Genomic DNA, 21,111 nt, shown 5'->3' on the forward strand with positions numbered 1-21,111 from the left:
TACAGTCCACGGGGTCCCAACAGAGTCAGACATGATTTAGGGACTAAAACAGCAACATACAGAGCACAGAACATTGCTGTTTTTCCCCATCGCGAATTCCCCTTAGGGAACATTGTTGCTGAGTGACTGCAGTAGCTAATGGCTTGATCCTTGTAGAACTGGAATGGCAGACTTTTTTTTTTTTTCTTTACAAAGTATGATGAACAGAAAACTGCACAGACCATAAGTGTACTGGTTGATGAATCATCACAAGTCGTAACCATGTAACCGTGACATAGATCACATAGTAGAACTTGGTCAGCACTTGCAGGAGCTCCTTTTGCCCCTTCCAGACACTTCCCTTCCCTTTACTTACTTCCCTTCCCCTCCACTTACTTCCCTTCACTGAGAAGTAAATGCTGCTCTGATTTCTAATAAGCCATAGTGTTTTGTACTCCTCCCATCAGACCAGGAGTAGGCAAGCTATGGTTTGTAGCACAAATTCCTCTCACCACCTGTCTTTGTATAACCTACAAGTTCATGACTTACCTTCTTAAACGGTTTTTCTAAAACTATAGAATAATATTCTGTGACATGTGAAAATTACATAAAATTAAAAAAAAAGAATTTAGGGACTTTCCTGGCAGTCCAGTGATTAGGACTCAGTGCTAAGACTGCCAGGACCCATGTCTGATACCTGGTCGGGGAGCTAAGATTGAAAGGTTGTTGTTGAATCACGCGAATACACCAGGATTCTTGGCCCCCGGAGGAGAAGAATTCAATCCAGGGCCAGAGACGAGGCTTGATAGCTCAGAGCTTTTGTGTAATAAAGTTTTATTAAAGTATAAAGGATATAGAGAAAGCTTCTGACATAGGCATCAGAAGGGGGCAGAAAGAGTACCCCCCTGCTAGTCTTCAGCTGGATGTTATATAGTCACTAGCAGTCTTTAAGACATTAAGACTAGCAGTCATTAAGACACTAAGTCTTTAAGACAAAGGAATGTCTTAAAATTCAGAATGGCACCAGGCCCCTCACCCATAAGATGCATTTTGGGATAATCTTGGCACCAAATGGTTTATCCTGGGCCATAAAATGATTAACTTGAATCTTGAAGAAGGGCAGACCACCATACAAATGGTTTCATTTACATAGATTAGGGGAACCATATCTGAGTATAACATACTGGTTTGTCAAGTAGGTTCTGGGCCAAGAGGCGGTATCTGAGTATAACATACTGGTTTGTCAAGTAGGTTCTGGGCCAAGAGGCGGCGGAACCGACTTGGAGACAGAGTTTGGGGTAAAGGCATAGCACATTAGCATAGCTTAAGACGAACATTTCCATAAGAAAAAGGCATTGGTTATCTCTAGGCTCAAGAATAAACCAGGTGTCATTATGGCAACACAGTATTTTAAGAGAAACCTCCCTTTAAATTTGTATAGAGAAGGAAAAAATATTGCTAGTTTGTTTCCTCCTGCCGCTTAAGAGAGAGAAAAATCTCTGACACTTGCAGGCTATTTCCTCCATTTGGAGACCCCTGGCCTCCTGCCTGTTACCCTCTCATTTTCATCGACTCCAGTCCCCAGGTCCTGGTCTACAAAGACTGTGAAAAGTTTGTCCTTTCTTCCTCCTTGAGAATTCCAGACCCCTCTCTCCTTGGGGACCCCTAGATTTCCTGTCAACCTGCCTAGGAAATGACTCTCTCAAGATCCCACAAGTCTCACAGCATGGCAAAAAACATAGAACACAGTGATGTTCATTTCTTTACATATTGTCTCTGGCCGTTTTTGCACTTTAATGGCACAGTTGAGTAGTTGTGACAGAAACCATATCATCCACAAAGCCCCAAATATTTACCATCTAACATTTGACCGAAAAGGTTTCTCGATTCCTGCACTCGACAATAAGGAGACTGAGGCCCGATCACACTTTTATCCCCAGAGTCTGCACACTGCCAGGCACGTAATGGATGTACATGAAGAGTCTGTCTTAACATTCCATTTATTATCCTCTCACGTGGGAGGAAGAGGAGATTCAGGATAGACACCCTAGTAAGCCCTAGAGTGCTCCTTACCCACAGGTAGTATCTCTGGTGGTTTAGAACAGGAATTCTGGAGTTGGACACACCAGGTTTGAATCTTTCTTCCTCCACATACAAGCTATATGACATTGATAAGTTTAATCTAAGGCTTATCTTCACAATATGAGGGGGAAATAGTACCAATTTCTTGTAAAGATTAAACTTAGATAGCATAGGGACTTCCCTGGTGGTCCAGTGGCTAAGACTCCAAGCTCCCAATGCAGGGGCCAGGGTTTGATCCCTGGTCAGGGAACTAGATCCCATATGCTGCAACTAAGACCCGGCAAAGTCTAATAAATAATTTTTAAGTTAAGATAGCACAGGTTAAAAATGTGCCATAAGTTCTGAATTGATGTTAGCTAACGTCATCATAAATATTATCCCCTCCAGTGTGTCTCTGTAAATTAGACCTTAGGTCTCTGCAGAGCCCTCAAAGGGCTTCATTCACTCCTGTCATCTCCCCTCATTTCTCAAGGCCCATTCAATCCCAGTCACAATCCCGGAGTAACAGAAAATCAAGCCTCAAAGTGATAGAGTGTTCTTGGAGGCCTGCTGTGTAGCCAGGTCTGGTACCAGGGCCTCCAACTTCAGCCTGTTCCCCACTCAGGCCCAGATCAGTAATAGTGAGTCACTGGTTGTATTAGGATGGTTTTAATTATTAGCCAGGAGTGTGCAAGGGGGCCTTTTCTGATGTTGCATTTTTCATGTGGAGAATTAGCTGTTTGATTAATCACATTCCCAGACCTTAAGGCCATTTCTGAGTTGCTAATGCATTTCAAAAGAGCATCAATAACATATAGCAGAGCAGTAGGTGGGAGAGGCTGCCAAGCCTGCCTCCTTCCAAGAGGGCTGCTTGGATCTAAAACTGCTCTATCAGTCAGCCTCCCAGCAGGAACCAGATGGCGTGCTCAGAGGGGCTGATTGAAGAGAGTTTAATGAAGGAACTTTGTGCAGAGGTGTGGCAGGATAAAGGATGTGGTGAAGCGCCCCCCTCCCCGGGCAGGGGAGGGAGACGATCAACAGCTGGAAGCCACTTTCACCCTAGGCCCTGAAGGAGCAAAAAGAAGGAGCTGTTCCAGAAGTAGCTAGAGCTGCAGCAGAAGGAGAGGGCACCGGCCAGGAGCTGTGGGCTTCCAGAGAGAAGGGCAGGGTGGAGGAGAGGGGAATGGACCTGGCCAGGCAAGTGGGAGCTACTCAGCAGAGCTGCCTAAGGCCACACCAGAGACAGGTGCTCTCACGGGACCAGGCTCAGAAAACACCTTCGCCTGCCCCTCTCCCCTCCCCGCACCCGAAGTGCTGGCATTCGGCCTCCCGTTTATCAGGGTCAGCATGCCCTTCACCTCGTCCAAAGACTTCACTGAAAAATAAGGTGATCGTGCACTCAGGATAGACTTGCGTGTCCTCAACCAGAGAGGGGATTTTGCCACCCACCCCCCAACCAGGAGACATTTGGCAATGTCTGGAGACGTTTTTGATTGTCACAACTTGGCAACCTAGTGGATAGAAGCTAGAGATGCGACTGAACATCCTACAATGCACAGCATAGGCCCCCCAACGACAAAGAACTATCTGGCCAAAACATCACAGTGCCGAAATAAGAAACCCTGTTCTAAACTAACTGCTCTGGCCTCGTGTCAGAGGCCCAGCCTCCTTCTCTGACCCTCCCTCAGCCTCCAGCCTGGCCCTGCCTCCCACTTTCTCATCCAGCCTCCAGGCAGTGCTGCTCCCAGCTCTCTCTTCAGGCCGCCAGCTTTGGGCTGGATCTCAGTGGCGTCCCCAGTAGCCAGCCTCTTCCTCCGGCTGGCATCGGTCACTCCCTTACATCTCCGCCTCACTCCCAGGCTGCAGACATTCCTTTCACAGCTAAGCGTGGCCCTTGACTCCCAGTTCTTGTGTCTGAACTCCCATCCTTCTCCCACTCCTTCCTCTCCTCTCCAAGACCATCTGACCTCCAGCACCTGTTCCCATAACCCCTCTCCAGCCTCAGCTACCCTCCCCGTCATTTTCTCCCTCTCCCAGTTGAGAATTCTTCCACCCCTTGGGAACATCACAAACAAAGCCGACTTGGAGAGCTAGCCAAGGTCCTGCTCAAAGCTATTACCCCCTTGCTACTTTCATCTGACCTGAAGCCTTCCCCACAAAACACACACTTTGAGCTCACAGGTGCTGTGAGTCTCGGGAGCTGCCGCCAGGGTCTTGCACAGGCTTCCTGGCTGAGATACTAGGAAAGTCTGCCGAAGGTAACCGCTCCCTGTGGTCCCTGGGGAGAGGGCTCCTTTGGGGCCGGAACCTCAAACGGCACAGGAAGAAGCAGTGGCCAAGTTCATTGCTCCCTGGCACCAGGGAGGCCCTCGCCAGGGGGCAGGTGGACCCTTCTCTCTCCATGCGCCTCCTGGCCTGCCCCCAACCTAGGGCCTCTCCTTACCCCTGTCCTCTAGCCCTCCCGAGGCTCAGAGCGGAAGCAGGAAGGAATCCAGCTGTTTAGTCCTGAGATGGAGTCGGCTGAGGTCCAGACTGAGCAGAATGCCCAGCCACCTTTATTCCTTGAAACTCAAAAAAGCAAGCAGGGCAGGTGATCCCTGGAACCCCCTGCGTGAGCTCCCCACCTCACTGTCTACCTGCGCCTCCACACTCTGGTGGAGTGAAGCACAGCCCCTGGGCGGGAGCCAGCGCCCTCCCGGCCCCAACGGTGGCCAGCACAGGCAGGAGAGCCAGGGTTGGGCCCCGGGAAGGACAGCGGGGTGGCTGGGCTGGTCCACCCCTCACTGCAGCCCCACCAGCTCTGTGATGGGAGGGGTCTGCACCATGAACTCCTCATAGCGTTGGAGAAACAGCCGGAAGCGAGCCAGGTAGGAGTCCTCGTTGTATGGCAGCTGCTTCTCGTGGAGGAACTGGGACACCACAGGCTTCACCTGGCAGAAGGTGGGCAGGAGGAGAGGCTGCAGATAGGCCACCCTCATGGGGACCCTTCCTCTCCCCAGCCCCCAACTCCTGTCTACTTTGTTGCATGATGCTGGGGAGGAGCTGAGGGGCTGGGAGAACTCCCACATTTCCAGCAGGGAAAGGGAGTTTTATCCCCAGCATTCTTCTCCGGGGATCCTGACTATCTGACAGTCCTCCTTAGCATAGGGGGATAAACGCCATCTCTCCCTTTCACCAAGCACATACAGGTGCCTGACATTTCAGGTCCATTTCTCCATTATTTTCAAAACCTGTCAACGTAAGCACTGCTTGAAATTGTTAGTTGCTCTGTCGTGTCTGACTCTTTGCAACTCCATGGGCTGCAGCCCGCCAGGCTCCTCTGTCCATGGAATTCTCCAGACAAGAATACTGGAGTGAGTAGCCATTCCCTTCTCCAGGGGATCTTCCCAACCCAGGGATTGAACCAGGGTCTTCTGCATTGCAAGCAGGTTCTTTACTGTCTGAGCCACCAGGGAAGCCCAAGCACGGCTTAGTCCCATTTTACAGATGAGGAAGCTGAGGCTCAGAGACATTCAGTTAACTTGTCCAGAGTCACACTGCCTGGTCAGAAACCCAAGTGTTTCTGATCAAAAGCCACACTGCTGCTTGTTCCCTGAGCGGCCCCTTCCTGGGAAATTCTGGCCAGGTCAGTTGGTCAGAGGGCCCTGAAGGGGACTCCCCCTCCACCCTCAGGCAGCTCCCTCATCCAAGCCCCTCCAGCCCCACCCTCGTCTACCTTCAGGCACATGTTGTCGGAGAGCCTGGGGAAGAGGTGGTGTTCCACGTGGCAGCTGATGAGAGAGTGGCCGAATGCCCAGTCCAGCACCGGCAGCCGGGGCAGGTTCAGCACCCCCAGGCTCATCATGTGGATCCGTCGCGGCTTCTTGTCAGGGGAGAACATGGGCAGCCCGATGTGCTGTGACAGACACGAGGGTCAGGCCCTGGGGCCGGGCCGGGAAGACCCGTGTGTCCCCACCCCGCCCCAGCATCCTCAGCTGGCACCCGGGGGCCCCGTGGGTCCTGTGTCCGTCTCACTTCCTGCTCCGGCAGGACCCGGAAGAGGCACGAGGAGGCTGAGGTTCTGTGTCCTGTGCTGAGCCTCGCCCATCCCTGACCACTCCCCCCGTCAGCGCAATGAATGGAGTCTGGGTGCCCCTCTGGCCCTGTGGTCCTCTAAGTCCACGACTGCCCCCCACTGTCCCTCACATCCCTGTGCCTTCGCTTCATCCCAAAGAGACCCTTCTCTGCTCTCCTTTCAACAATCAAAATCCTGCTCATGGTTCAAGAAACGCCTCCTCTGCCAGGCCTTGTCCTCAGTCTAGAGGATGAGGAAGTGAGTGGGAACTTACGGTCTCACCAGACAAGCGGAGGGATCACAACTGCGGGACTGCATCATGGGATTAAGTCATTAAGGCCGGGGGGTAAGTGCTAGGCTGGGATCCTCACTGGTCCAGGGAGCAGGGAGGTGACCGTCCCCACAGAAGTGGCCCCAGAACTGAGCGCTGAGCTGCCGGACTCCCACAAAGACCTCCCATCTCCAGCGTCTTACCTAGACACACGCCCGCTGGGACCTCGGTGGTGGCCCTTGCTTCACTTCCCTCGGGCTCATCACAGTAAGAGCCCTGAGGCTAGGAGCTGGGGTCCTATTCACCTGTGTCCCTAAGGAGCTTCATCAAGTAAACTTTGCACACGTGCGTGCAAGGTCGCTTCAGTCATGTCTGACTCTGCACCCCTATGGACTGTAGCGCACCAGGCGCCTCTGTCCATGGGATTCTCCAGGCAAGAGTACTAGGACAGATTGCCATGCCCCCCTCCAGGGGATCTTCCCAACCCAGGGACCATCCCAGGTCTCTTACGTCTCCTGCATTGGCAGGTGGGTTCTTTACCACTCGTGCCACCTTTGCACAGAAGCTGCTTAATAAATCCCATCTGCGCTCGAATGGCAGCCAGTGTTGAAGGGAAGTAAACTCCTTACCTGAGACCAAAACTCTCTGTGATGACCCACAGGGAGAAGGGCAGAAGGTAAGAGTAGGGAGGTATTTCACCTGGTGACCTCTCTCTCCCTAGAATCTAGAGTCCAGCCTTCGGCCAGGTGGTCCCCATGCCTCCCTCCCCTGTGTGCAGGGTAGGGGAGGCCTCACCTGGAAGATGTTGACGTGGAGATAAGGGTGGGCCAGCAGGGACCTGGTGATGAGCATGCAGGCCAGGGCCGAGCTGGGGCTCTGGAAGCCAGACACATTCAGGAGCAGCCAGTATTGAGAATAAAGGCCCAAGGAGATCAGGCCCAGTGTCCGCAGGGCCGTCCTGAGCTCCACCTCTCTCAGCCGCTCTGCCAGAAGGGTTGAGAGATTGCGGGGGTTGGGTTTGGCAAGGTTCCAATCCAACATAAGCAGGCTCCCTGGTGGCTGAGTGGTGCAAACTCAGGTGGCCAAGGTAGTTACAGCCCTGAAAAGTCGGTTCATTCGCTTTTCTTTCCCCCTTTGGCTGCACCGTGTGGCTTGCAGGATCTTAGTTCCCCGACCAGGGATCAACCCCAGGCCCCAGCAGTGAAAGTGCCAAGTCCTAACCACTGGACCACCAAGTAATTCCTTTTTTTTTTTCTTTCGCCCATTTTTAGAATAGAAAACAGAGCATTAAGCAACCTGAGGTCAGTCTGACATTAATAGTAAGTGGTGGCATGGGGCTTGAGCCCTTAGCCCCTGCTCCTTCCACCGTACAATATTGCTCCTACGAGACTAAACATTATAACGTACAACAGAGTGTGAGGCCTTTACAAAGCACTTTTACATCTACAACCTCATTATGCCTTCCCACCATCCTTGAGGAGCAGGGGAGAACCTGAAGTTCAGAGACGTTAAGTTACCTGCCTGCAGTCATCACCCACCAGTAAGCGGCAAAGTCAGACTGGGCCCCAGCTCCACAGTTCTTTCCACCCTGCTTGGCTGTCTCAGAAGGTTTCTGTCTGGTCTCAACTCAGGGCTCCTCGCTTCCTTCATGAAGCCTCCACGAAGCCATGAGAGGGAGGAAGGGAAGGGAGTTGGGGGGACCAGGTCTTTGCAGGGCACGGCCCTGGCTTACTCACCCACAGCCACGAGCGGGGTTATGATGGGGATCAAGAGAGGAGCGAGGAACATGTAGACGTAGCGGTTGAGGCAAGGCAGCCTCCACGTGCTCGAGTCCCCCAGGCCTAGCACGTTGGTGTAGCCGTGGTGCATCTTCACGTGTCCATACTTGGCGTACTCCGCAGTGAAGGACGTGCATACCTGGAGGAGGCAGCCAGAAGCGGGGCGGGGTCCACATCCCAGGCGAGCAAAGCTGGCCCTCTGGAGCCTCGAAAAGACCCTCCTTCCCCAGACCCTGCCTTTCCAAGGCCTTCCTGCCTTCCACTCCCAGCTCATCAGCCTTGACCATAAGCTCTCAGGGATCTAGGACCACATCCTGGGACTTCCCTGGTGGTTTAGTGGTTAAGAATCTGCCTGCCCATGCAGGGGACGCGGGTTCGATCCCTGGTTGGGGAACTAAGAGCCCACATGCCTGGAGGCAGGTAAGCCCAGTGTGCCACAACTACTGAGTCTGCACACTCAAGAGTCCCGCAGCACAACTAGAGAAGCCCACGCGCTGCAGTGAAGAGCCAATGAGCCCCGAGAAAGATCCTGCGGTTGGGTGCCGCAGCCAAGACCTGGCGCGCGTGCGCAGGCGCGCATGCTACGTCGATTCACTGGTCCATACCGACTCTTTGCGACCCCATGGACTATAGCCCGCCAAGCTCCTCTGTTCATGGGATACTCCAGGCAAGAATACTGGAGTGGGTCGCCATGCCCTCCTCCAGGGGACTCAGCGATGGAACACGCATCTCTTGTCTCCTGCACTGGCAGGCAGGTTCTTTACCACTAGGGCCACTTGGGAAGCCCCTAAGACCTGATGCAACCAAATAAATAATCTTTAAAAAAAAAAAAAAAAATCAACTGTATCCACTCGGCATGATGCTGCAAAGCATTTGGGGCGGGAGGCCAGCAAGTCTGAGAGGGCTGCTGGAGGACTGGACGCATTGAAGGCAAAGCTCCGGGCATCTGATGGCAATTATTTCGTGAGTGTTCATGGTGGAAACATCTGCACCTTCATGACACTGCTTTGCATCCTGAGCCCACCACAGTGAGGGGAGTCTAGGGAAGAAGAAAGGCCATCTTCTGAATCGTCCCTGAGGGTGGCACCCAGGGTGAGGGTGCCCCAGTGGCGGCCAAGAGTTAACTTCTTCCTAGGGGTGACTCTTTGGCGTGATCCCACGTGGGAGTCTCTGAAGCTGGTAGCTAGCAGCAGCAGCAGCTCCCTGACTCCAAGAAGAGCAATCATTCTGAATATAAAAGAGGCACCAAAGTGTTTCTCATGCAGATGTATGCAAATTAACACCCAACCTCAGTCTCTTCCAATATTTTATCCAAAAGCCAGAAGACTTTGCTAATTTTATTGAAGACGCTGCCTGTCTATATCCTGGAGGGTGTGAAGGTGGACCCAATGCCAGTCACTGTGAGCGCCACAAAGAGCCGAGCAGGGGGCTTCCCTGGTGGTCCAGTGGTTAAGGCTGCAGGCTCCCAGGGCAGGGGCCATGGGTGCAGTCCTCAGTCAGGGATCCCTAAATGCCGCACGGCACGGTCAAATAAAAAAATAAAAAATAAATTTTTAAAAAGTAAAATATAATCATTTAAAAAAAAAAGGACCCAACAGTTGGTTCACAAAGGAGCTGTTGCCAGGATCTGCCAAGGCCTCCTCAGAGGCCAGTCTGCCTCTGCCCAAGGCTTGGAAGTGTACTTTGAGCTTCACGGTTCTATAACTGGAAAAAAGCAACTGGGCTTTTGTTGGTTTTTTTGTTTGTTTTTAACTTAATTATTAATTACTTCTCGGCTGCTCACGGACTTCCTCGAGGGTGGCTTCTCTTGTTCCTGAGCACAGGCTCTAGGGTGTGTGCGGGCTTCGGGAGTCGTGACACACGGGCTTAGTTGACCCCGGCATATGGGATCTTCCCGGACCAGGGATCGAACCCGTGCTCCCTGCATTGGCACCACAAGGGAAGTCTGTGACTGTTTTTAACTGCTGTTTTTAACTGTTTTCCTTCCTCACACTTCTGCTCCAAAGGCCGAGCCTGTCTGCATTGCTTTTTGCTTCACGAAATGTTAGCTGCACTCAGCAATCTGCTCTTCCTTCTTGCCCTTCCTTCTGGCCTGAGTTCTACACCTCTGCTCAGACTAGCAGCTGATCATGCTTTGAGCCAGAAACAGCCTGGGGCCTGAACCCTTCCGAGCTTGACCTCAGGGGTCTCCAGGGCCAGGTTCTCAGCCACATGCCCAGACCAGAGAACTGGGGGCAGGGGCCACCGTGTAACACGTGGTTTGTGACTCAACACAAGCTTCCGGAATCTGTGTGACCTGCCTTTTTGCAAGAATAAGAACAGATCTGAGGGGACTTCCCTGGTGGTCCAGGGCTGAGACTTCACCTCCTTTTTTTTTTTTTTTTTTTGAGACTTCACCTCCTAATGAGGGGGTTCGGGTTCGTGTTCCATCCCTGGTTGGGAGCTAAGACCCCACTGCTTCCCAACAGAGGCAGAATTGTAACAAATTCAATAAAGACTTTAAAAATGGTCCACATTAAAAAAGAAAGAAACCCAGATCTGAGGCTATTTCTATACACTGGAATTCTCCCTCCCATCTAGATGTTCTTTCCAGAATGAGAGGGAACACGGTGGGCTTGGGAGGAGGAGAGAGACTGGACACAGGGTTCGGCGTGTATTACATGCACCCATCAAAGTGTAGGGGGACAGGGCCACACCTTACAGACGGTCCTGCTGCAAAGGATTATTTACAGGCCTCGCCCAAGATGATCTCCCATCCAGACCCAGAGAAAGTTCCAGAAGCTTCTTGATATCACTACCTTCTACAACCCTCAGGCAGACTTAAGAACCTAGATCTCTTAGCCGCACTCAGGCTCCTCAAGTGGCCAAAGTGAGTGTTGGGTAGACTCTCGACATCTCCTCTCAGCTACAACTGGGGGACCCACCACACTCTGCAGCCCTCGAGTGCCAACGACTGGAGCCCACGCGCCTAAAGCCGGTGCTCCACAGCAAGAGAAGCCACCGCAGTGAGCAGCCCGAGCACCTTAACGGAGAGGCGCTCACCACGACTAGACAAAGCCCAAGAGCAACAGCGAAGACCCAGGGCAGCCAAAAGCAAATAAATAAAAATTAAAATAAATTGGGGTCCCTCCCCAGATCTCTCACTCATTTAGTTGTTTATTCATTAAGCATTCTCAGACCTCCACCAGCAGCCAAAGGTAGTTCTCTAACTTGGTACTTTTTTAAATAATTTATTTTTTGAGCAGGTAATATGTTTGCATAATTCAAAAAATATACAGTGGGGTGGGGGAGTCTTCTTCCTACCTGACCCCCCAGTTGCCCCATTTTCCTCCTGGGAGGTGAGGGAGGTCCTCTATCCCTTTATGTGTTCTCTAATATTTTGCTCTTTTAATTTTTAAGCAAACAACACTCTGCAGGATTGAAAACCGTCATTATAAGATTAGGACACAGAGTTTGGCTTCAAATAGGTCATTTACTGGATCGGAGGGGGAGGGCCAGGATGAGGCAGGTGCCCGGCAGAAGCTGTAAGTGTGGCCACTGAGAGAGGTGAGGACCAGAGGGCAGGGGCAGAAGGAGGGTTCTGGAGGAAGGATGTAGAGGAGGAGGAGGCAATCAAGACAGGAGCCAAGTCTCCAGCTCAAAGCCTGGGGGGCAGGGGTCACTCCGGAGACGGGGACAGGAGAAGAGGGCCACAGGATGGGCAGGGTGAGGAGGAGGGGCTGGGGGTTGTCCCAGAGGCAGCATCCCTCAGGCAGGAGGGACTGTGGGCTGGAGTCTTCCCTGCTTTAAGTTTGTCAAATCAAGTATAGGACACCTGGGGACTTACTTGGCGGTCCCATGGCTAAGTCTTCATGCTCCCAGTGCAGGGGGCCTGGGTTCCATCCCTGGTTAGGGAATTAGATCCCATATGTCTCAACTAAAGATCTCACATGCTGCAACTAAGACCCGGCACAGCCAAATAATGTTTTGTTTTGGTTTTTTTAAGTACAGGATGTGGAAACAGAAATGGCAACCCACTCCAGTATTCTTGCTTGGAGAACTCTATGGAGCCTGGGGTGCTATAGTCCATGGGGTCACAAAAAGTCAAACCAGCAACCACCTTCCCACTTCTGTCAGCCTGTCCTGACAGCGTCTCCTCCAGACGCTCTCACCAGGGGTTCTCAGCCTCGCCACTATTGCCTTGGGGACTGGGGGCTTCCCTGGTGGTTCAGATGGTAAAGAATCTGCCTGCAATGTGGGAGACCTGGGTTCGATCCCTGGGAAGGGAAGATTCCCCTGGAGGAAGGAATGGCAACCCACTCCAGTATTCCTGTCTGGAGAAGCCCATGGACAGAGGAGCCTGTCAGGCTACAGTCCCTGGGGTTGCAAAGAGTCAGACACCACTGAGGGACTAACACTTTCATACTTTTTCGTTCCATATCTGTGCATAGTAGTCTGTCTACCAGCAACCTTGGCCCCTATCTGCTAGATGCCAGGAGCAACACATAAACACTTGCACGCATGTACAGACACACCCTAGTCATCACAGCCCAAAACACCTGCAGACACCGACCATGTCCCTGCCACGCTCTCTCCTCTCTGTGTTCCCACGGCCTTCACACAGCTGCCTTCACAGTCTGCCTGCCCAGGCCCTGGGCTGCATCGTGTAGTAGCTGAGCAGCCACGGTCAAGTGACTTAACCTGCCAGACCAGTGTTTCCTCATCCACAAAGTAAGGGTGATAATAGGTTTGACCTCACAGGGAGGCGTGATTATTAACATCAACTACACAGTAAGCACCCAGTAATGGTCAGTTGGTATAATTAAGACTTCTATTATTTTGATGTCATTCGTGTGTGCCTGTTTACCCGCTGGACTCTGAGCCCTTGGGGAACTGGAAGAGGGTTCTGCTCACCATTGTGTCCCCAGCACCCAGCAGAGGGCTGGGCCGGGAGCGAAAGCTTGGTGATTTTGAGCTGCTCAGCCAACGCCCATGTGGAGCCTCAACTGCTGACACTGTTTCAGCCCCTAGATCTCCCCAGCAAACCCAGCTTCCCTCCAAGTCTCCCCTCCCCACTGGGCAGCCACGGGCCGCCTGGGAGCAGCCCTCCCCTTTTCTCCGAGCCCCCCTACCACCATACCCACCCAAGGACACTCACCAGGCTCAGTGCCACCACCCACAGATGACCACCTGATCCTCCTCCAGCATCCTCAGCCTCTGGAGGCCCATGTGCAAGCCCACGGGGGCCAAGCTTTTAGAGACCCACCGGTGTGGGAACTGCCAGACGACCCCTTGCAAGTACATTTTACAAATCTGCATATGTGATAAAATCGCACAGACACACACGCACAAAGTCAATGTCCTGGTGTGTTGAATCGCTGTTGAGTCGCTCAGTCGTGTCTGACTCTCTGCGACCCCACAGACTTGTAGCCCGCCAGGCTCCTCTGTCCATGGGCTTTCCCAGGCAAGAATACTGGTGTGGGTTGCCATTTCCTTCTCCAGGGGACCTTCCTCCCTCAGGGATCGAACCCACGTCTCCTGCATTGGCAGGTGAATTCTTTACCACTGAGCCACCAGGGAAGTCCTGAATGTCAAATGTTGAATGACAATACATGTAACTATTGAGGCGTCTAGGTAACGGGTCCACTGGACTGCTCTGTCCTCTCTGATCTGGTTTTGCAGTGTCTTGCGAATCTCTAATTATTTCAAAAGTACAAATGTTTTTATTTTTTTTAAAAGAAGTATATTTTGTACTACAGATCTGAGTTTGCCTGCTAAATATATTTTTTTAATTAAAAAATTTAAAAATCACAGTGGAGCATACTCAGAGGACCACCCCTCAGGGTTCAGGTGGGGCCAAAAAGAAAGAAGGCGAGAGACGGCCCAGAAGGTACAGGCCACCGTGAACCGGCAGGAAGAGAATCGGAACTGTTCAAGCATCGTAATCAGGCTGGGCTTCTGGGCTCGGGCTCGGTTTCCACCACCAGCACAGGGGACTGGAAAGAAGGTGACAGTTCCCCCCAGGTGACACCCCTCCCCCAGGGCAGAGCTGGGGCTCTCCGTGGACCAGCTGTGACGCCACCCCCATAGCACAAAGCCGACTTTAAAAGGAGAGTTGGAAGTTGAGACACAATGGAGCTTAGTAACTGGCACGGCCTGTTCCCTCCCACTTAGGGGAACATCTTGACTGTGAGTGACTGGCAAGGGAGTCCCTAAAGGCCTCCTGATTGCAGGAGTTAATCTTCCCCAACTGAAAATAGAGTTGCCATATGATCCTGTGACCCACTCCTGGGTATGGATCTGGAGAAAACTATAATTCGAAAAGATACATGCATCCCTGTGTTCATGACAGCACTATTTATAATAGCCAAGACACGGAAAAAGACTAAATGCCCATCAACACGTGAATGAATAAAGAAGGTGTGGTATACACATACATATATATATTATATGATAACATATACTATATGGAATATAACGTGATTATAAGGTGTGAAAATATATATATTATATGGAATATTAATCATAAAAGAATGAAATCACACCACTTGCAGCAGCATGGATGGACCTAGAGAGTATCATATTAAGTGAGTTAGAATGAGAAGGGCAAACACCGTGCGACCGGTATCACTTACATGTGATAAATTCATCTACGAAACAGGAACAGACTCACAGACACAGGGACAGACATACAGACACAGGGAACAGACTCAGAGACACAGGGGACGGGCTCACAGACACAGGGGACGGACTCGCAGACACAGGGAGCAGACTCACAGACACAGGGGACGGACTCACAGACACAGGGAGCAGACTCACAGACACAGGGGACGGACTCACAGACACAGGGAGCAGACTCACAGACACAGGGACAGACTCACAGACACAGGGAGCAGACTCACAGACACAGGGGACGGACTCACAGACACAGGGGACGGACTCACAGACACGGACGGACTCGCAGACACAGGGAGCAGACTCACAGACACAGGGGACAGACTCACAGACAGGGAACAGACTCACAGACACAGGGGACAGACTCACAGACACAGGGGACAGACACACAGACACAAGGGACAGACTTGGGGTTGCCAAGGGGGAGAGGGATGGGGGAGCGACTGGGAGTTTGGGGTCAGCAGATGCAAATTATTACACAGAGAATGAGTGAATACCCTACGATAAGCCATAATGGAAAAGAACATGAAGAAGAATGTGTGTATATATATGTGTGTGTGTGTGTGTGTAACTGAATCACCTTGCTGTATAATAGAAATTAACACAACATTGTAAATCAACTGTAAATTAAAAAATAAGCTTTTCCAAGCTTCGGCACTTGAACCGTAGGGGCCTGCCCACCCCAGCCTGCCCCTACATTCCTGTGGCTCTTGACGGGCAGTACCCGAGAACACTGGAAGTCCTCGTGACATAACCCAGGACAAGGAGCAGGCGGGCGAGGGCAGTCCGTGGGCAAGGGGGGGGTCAGAGGTGCACGGAATGGAATGGAACACCGTGGCGTAGACAGGAAGTGGGTGTTCGGAGGGAAGTCAGTCCTGGCGTGAGTCGGGTATATGATTTTGGATACTTTGGCAGAGAAGCAATAGCAACCTGGATGTCAGCTGCCCCCGCCATCCTGCCTGCCCTCCCCTCAGATCCAACGGGTCAGAGAGGGCGACCTCTCTCACCCCCAGCTCGTGCCAGCAGATTGTGAAAGAGGCCTGGCAAAAGCTGGGTGGAGCAGGAAAGCCAGTGACACTCCAGGTGACACCTGAGGCTGTGACGAAGGGACTAGATTCTTCTATGGTGATGCTGCCTCCTGAGGGTCACAGTTTGGAAACAGCGCAGGCAGTCGACAAGCGGAGGAGGAAAGAGAGACAACGGGACGTGAAAGATGGGGAAGCCGGGGATCCAGGAGGGTCCCAGGTAGTCTGCTGAGATCCTACGTGGCAAGAGCTGGTCCTCTGTGTGATGCGAAGGACAGGTATGGTTCAGGGCCTCAGCAAACAGCCCCCTCAGTACACACACACACACACACCCCACACACAGCTCCACTGAGCTTTGTATAAGCTGGTCAACCTTTCAGTTAAAAATAAACAACGCTGGGCTTCCCTAGTGGCTCAACGGTAAAGAATCCGCCTGCCAATACAGGAGGCACGGGTTCGATCCCTGGTCCGAGAAGATCCCACATGCCGTGGTGCTACTCAGCCCGCGTGCCACTCTAATGAGCACAGGCTCCAGAGCCTGGGAGCCGCAATTTCTGAAGCCCTCACGCGCGAGAGCTCTGTTGCTCTGCAACAGGAGAAGCCACCGCAGTGATAAGCCAGCGCACAACTGGAGAGGAACCCCAGCTCGCCACTACTGAGAAAAGCCCATGCAGCAACAAAGATCCAGCGCAGACAGAAGTGTTAAAAAGAAAAAAAAGAAAAGAAAACTAAAGCATTTAAAGCAGTTAAAAAAAAAAAAAAAAAAACGCTAACAAACAAAACAAGTAAGAAAAACCACTAACCTTTTGCTTGCAACTGACTGGGTGTTCCCTCCAGAGGAAAAAGAAAAAGGTGATGGGGGTGGTCGGGGAGCTTGTTACTTGGAAGCAGGCATTGAAGAGTCAGGCCCAGGCCCTAATGAAGATCTAGGGTGTCTCGTTTAATATTCACACTGGTTTCACAGAGGAGGTAACATTATTATTCTCATTTATTACATGGAGAAACCAACACTTAGATGCTAAATTAAGTAACTTGTCCAAGGTCACAGAGTCAGTGTGTCCAAGGTGGCCCCGACACTGTCCGCTGCCTGGTTGACAAAAGGAAAGAATCCACTTGCCCTACTCATGCCAGTGGCCGAGGAGGTGGAGCCGTCCCCTCCTTCCCACTGGGAGCTGGATCTTCCCTGAGGTTGGCCAGAGTCAGGGCCACGCCTTGAGGCATGGGGGGTGGAAAAGCAGAGGCCTCCCACTCAGGTTGCCCTCGAGAAATTTGCAATCTGCCTGCAGCATACCAGCCTTCACAGCTGGGGATGGAAGCCAAGCCTTCCCTACGTGGGGCTCACCCACCTCCAGGCTGTGACCTTCCGGCAGCCTGCTCTTCCCCAGACCTTGTCCCCGTGTCCCCTGCAGGGTCATCGTCTACAAACATTGAGCTCAGCCCTGTGCCAGGGACTAAAGAGGCAAAGATGAGGCCACTGCCTGGGTCTCAGGGGACGAGATGAGGGGAGCCACCAGGCTGCCGGGGTCCCTCCAGGTGGGTCCCGCACTGTGGTTCAGCTGGAGCCCTCTGTCTGGGGAGGCTGGGAAGACTCCACCTTCTCAGCCGCCCCCAGGCCTCTGGGGCTCAGTGCAGCTTTGACAGAGCCCACATGATAGCACAACATCCTGGTTCCTCCCCTGCTTGTGATTACAAACTTGGGGGGTGGCGGCGTCTGACCCTGGCTCCAGGGTTGGGTCTGTACCTTAGAGCCTGGCTGAGACCAACGCTCAGGGGTCCCTGGGAAGAAGACTGTCTTGAAATGGACCCTGAGGACCCATTGGTTTCCTTTGTCCTTTTTAAAAAGTATATTTCTTTACTTTTATTTATTTGGCTATACTGGGTCTTCGGTGCAGCATGTGGGATCTAGATCGCTGATTGGGGATCAAACCCAAGAACCTTCATTGGGAAACCTGCATTGGCGTCTTACCCACTGGAGCAGAAGTACCCCCCTTGTCCTTTGCATTTTAGAAATGTATGCAGGGATTTCCCTGATGGTCCAGTGGGTAGGATTTGGCGCTCCAAATGCAGGGGGCCCAGGTTCAATCCCTAGTTGGGGAACTAGATCCCACATGCTGCAACTAAAGATCCTGCAACGAAGATCAAAGATCCCGAGTGCCACAACTAAGACCTGAAGCCAAATGGATAAAACATAAAATAAAAAATGAAAAATTAAGGAATCTCCCTCCCTTTAAGAAAAAAAATAGAAACGTGCGCAGGTGGGAGAGGTGGGTTTGGGGATGGTGAAGGCGATGGAGGGTGCTGGACAGACAGTGCTTCCTCTCATCTAACTCATGCACTATAATTTTATAAAACGTCCTGTGTGCGTGCGTGTACAGTTATGTAAAGTTATATAACTTTATTAAAAGTTAGTAATTGAGGGGCTTCCCTGGTGGCCCAGTGGTTAAGACTTTGAGCTTCCAAGCAGGGGGTGAGGGTTCCATCCCTGGTTGGAACACTAAGATCCCACCTGCTTCGTGGTGCGGCCAATAAACAAATAAAAGCTCTTTAAAAAAAAAGAAAAGTTAATAATTGAGTTAATTGGTCACAGTAACCAGTTCCTGGCAGAAAAGGACTGTTTCTGGTACCAGCTTTCACATTTGTTCATAAGGGACCCAGGGTCCATGGTGGGGGATCACCTGGAAGGAAGGGAAGAGGGGGTGTCAGAGCGTCGGAAACCTGAGACCGGTCCAGACAGAAGGGGAACCGGGCCAGACACCTTTGCCTACCTGACCGTGCCCACAGGCTGAGGCAGGCTGGGGAGATGGTGAGAGAAGTGGGGCAAGAGTCAGGAGAGAGGAGGGGCCCTCCTGGTACAGACCCAGGTAAGCAAGGGGCTTCTAGGAGGCTCCACCATCGCCAGGTGTCAGGAGGTGGGGGCTGTTATGGAACTGGGGTGCTGGGACAGACACCAGGCCCCTGCTCCCCCTGCCCTCTGTCCATCGTTCACATCCCAAACCCCAACTGCAAAACCAGGAAGCCCAAAGGTTGCAGCCAGGACTGCCAGCCGCAGGAGTCCTGGGGAGAGGAAGAAGGTCCACCCTCCTGAACCAGTGTTGTGGAGAAGAGAGCCGCCCCCAGGAGAAACCGGTGCTCCGGCTGCGTCCCCGGCCTCAGTTGAGCACTGATCATTCCTCATGCAGCCCTCTACCCTCTCAAGGGTTGGGGTCGTGCACACACGCAGACACACACAGACCGTAGTGCAGACAGGCGACACGCTTGGGCCCACGTGCCAAGAGCCGCAGCTGCTGGCCCTCGAGGGCTCACAGGGCTGTGCATGCCTGGATTCTCACACCAAGGCCCCGCAGCGGCTCCCACCCCGTCCCAGGCTCACCTCCACAAAGAAAAGCGTCCAGACCTTGCTCCAGCCTCTGGACTCGGTGAGGGCACCATGAGTGGCCAGGTGGCTGCCCTTGACGGTCAGTGTGTAGTGGCACACCCCCAGGATGGTGATGCCCAGGGCAAAGACCAGGGGGCTGTCAGAGCGCAGGCACAGGAACCCTGCGGGGGGAGGTGGGGGGGGGCGGCAGGAAGAGCGGTAAGGGCGGGGGGTCTTTCTCTGGTTCTTGGAGATCTAAGCCCAAATGCCCCAGCCTGCACCCCTGGAAGCCCGGGCCAAAGAGGGCCCAGCCCTGGGGACTGCCCCGGATAGTGGTGTGGCAGGTTCCACGAAGGCCGGAGTGGGATGGGTTGGCTCTCTCTGAAAGCTCTGAGACAAGACAGAGCGCCACTGACTCACCGAGGAGAGGCCGGGAATCTTGATTCTGCGCCCCTGCCAGAGGGGCGGTGGCGACAGGGCACGGTGGGGGGGTCCAGGCCAGGCGAGGACCAGGGAACACGCCCCTCGCCCCCTCCCCGGGCGCCCTATGGAGCACCCTCCCCCTCCCCAGGCCATCTCATCTCCCCCCTCACCACCCCCACCACCCCACCCCGCCGCTTCTCCCTGACTCTGCTCAACTTTCTCCTCCACTGCCCTTCATCCATCGGGGCATCTCCGGGTACACAAGTCAGAACACCCCAACCAGACTTCCCGGGCTGACCCTCTGTCCTAGCGTCCCGGGCAAGCGCCATCTACCCCACCCCGCCGCCCGCCCCGACACCCTCCGCCGCCGCCCAGCGGGCCGCGCAGCCCCCAGTCCCCGTGTCCCTCACCGGGTGGCAAAGCGAGGAGGCTGAGCGCGAGGATGGCGCAGTCCACGCCGTGGCGCTCCCACCACGAGCTCGCCCTCACCACCTCCTGCACCCGCGCCTCCAGCTCGCCCAGCAGCGCCTCGGCCCCGGCGCTCTCCCGGGGCGCGCCCCCCGCAGGCTCCATGGGCTCCGCGTTCGGGCCGGGCACCCGCCGAGGACTCGGAGGATCGGGAGCGTCTGCGGCGCCGGGCGGCCGAGGCGCCGAGCGCGAGCGGAGGCGGGCGGGGCGGAGTCACGCGCGCGGCTGGGGACACCCGCCCCTGGTATCACGGTGCGCGCCCAGAGCGACCCGGCCGGTCCGGGGCCACCCTCCTGGCGGGCGGGACCAGAACGGGCGCAGGAGGAGCGCACGGATGCGCGGGGGTGGGGAGGCCACCTGGAGCCAGAAGCAAATCGCCGCAGAGGGGACGCGGGCGCGGGCGGGATGGGGGCGCGAGGACCCCCGTTAGAGACCCTCCTCCCGCAGGACTTTCCCTGATCGCCTGACCTCAAATAACTCCCTTATATAATTCCGGCGCCGCACCCTGCTCGGGTTTGTGGGACCTTTTTTTTAATCCCTGAACTTAAGTATTTTTTCCCAGTAGCACTTAGCAGCCGCTCCACACCCGACACGGACATTCGTCCCCTGTCTCACCCACAGAGGGGACTCTGGTACCAGCAGGCCTCACTTCGCCGCTTTTTCTCCAGTCTTATCTTCAGGACCTGAAACAGTGCCGGGAAAGATTTGTGAATTCATGGGACAGAAAGTTCAAGGCCTCGCTCAAGCCTCTGAGTAGTGGTGATGGTGGTGGTGGTGGTGGGATACTCCCCTCTGAATCCAGCTTCAGCCTCGGCACGTGGGGCGCTGTCTCTCTAGCCCAGTGGGTTTGGGACTGAAAAGGGATTGCTGTAGAGAAAACGCATTCAGAGCTGACCATCCAGGTGGGGTTCCTGTGAGGTACCGCTCACTCAGGGGTGCCCAGGGCTGAAGGCCACTGCAAAGGGCCCTGGAGACGGGAGCAGCACCCGTCCTGGCCCTTCCCATCCGCCCAGGCCCTGACCCGGCGCTGTGGGAGTCTGGCC

General features: G+C 53.6%; 1 protein-coding gene across 1 annotated transcript; it reads right to left on the reverse strand.

The window, feature by feature from the left end:
- Nucleotides 1-448: 448 nt before the first annotated feature.
- FADS6 (fatty acid desaturase 6) lies at nt 449-20,302 on the reverse strand. Its single transcript, XM_070389041.1, has 6 exons — nt 20,011-20,302; nt 19,193-19,359; nt 8,102-8,282; nt 7,161-7,348; nt 5,756-5,935; nt 449-4,970 (listed from the first exon to the last, which is right to left on the reverse strand). Exons 1-6 carry the CDS (start codon nt 20,171-20,173, stop codon nt 4,821-4,823), a joined length of 1,029 nt encoding a protein of 342 aa, XP_070245142.1. The 5' UTR covers nt 20,174-20,302; the 3' UTR covers nt 449-4,820.
- Nucleotides 20,303-21,111: the final 809 nt, after the last annotated feature.

The sequence above is a fragment of the Bos mutus genome, chromosome 19 (genome assembly GCF_027580195.1).
Source record: "Bos mutus isolate GX-2022 chromosome 19, NWIPB_WYAK_1.1, whole genome shotgun sequence".
Classification (NCBI taxonomy): Eukaryota; Metazoa; Chordata; class Mammalia; order Artiodactyla; family Bovidae; genus Bos; species Bos mutus.

What these genes read in the sequence shown, in the direction of transcription:
- FADS6 (XM_070389041.1), bottom strand. Translation starts at nt 20,173, where the DNA reads ATGGAGCCTGCGGGGGGCGCGCCCCGGGAGAGCGCCGGGGCCGAGGCG. An exon ending in CCTCCTCGCTTTGCCACCCG is followed by an intron (nt 19,360 to 20,010) that starts GTGAGGGACACG and finishes CTCCCCCCGCAG; the next exon opens with GGTTCCTGTGCCTGCGCTCT. An exon ending in TCCACGTCAACATCTTCCAG is followed by an intron (nt 5,936 to 7,160) that starts GTGAGGCCTCCC and finishes TGTCTGTCACAG; the next exon opens with CACATCGGGCTGCCCATGTT.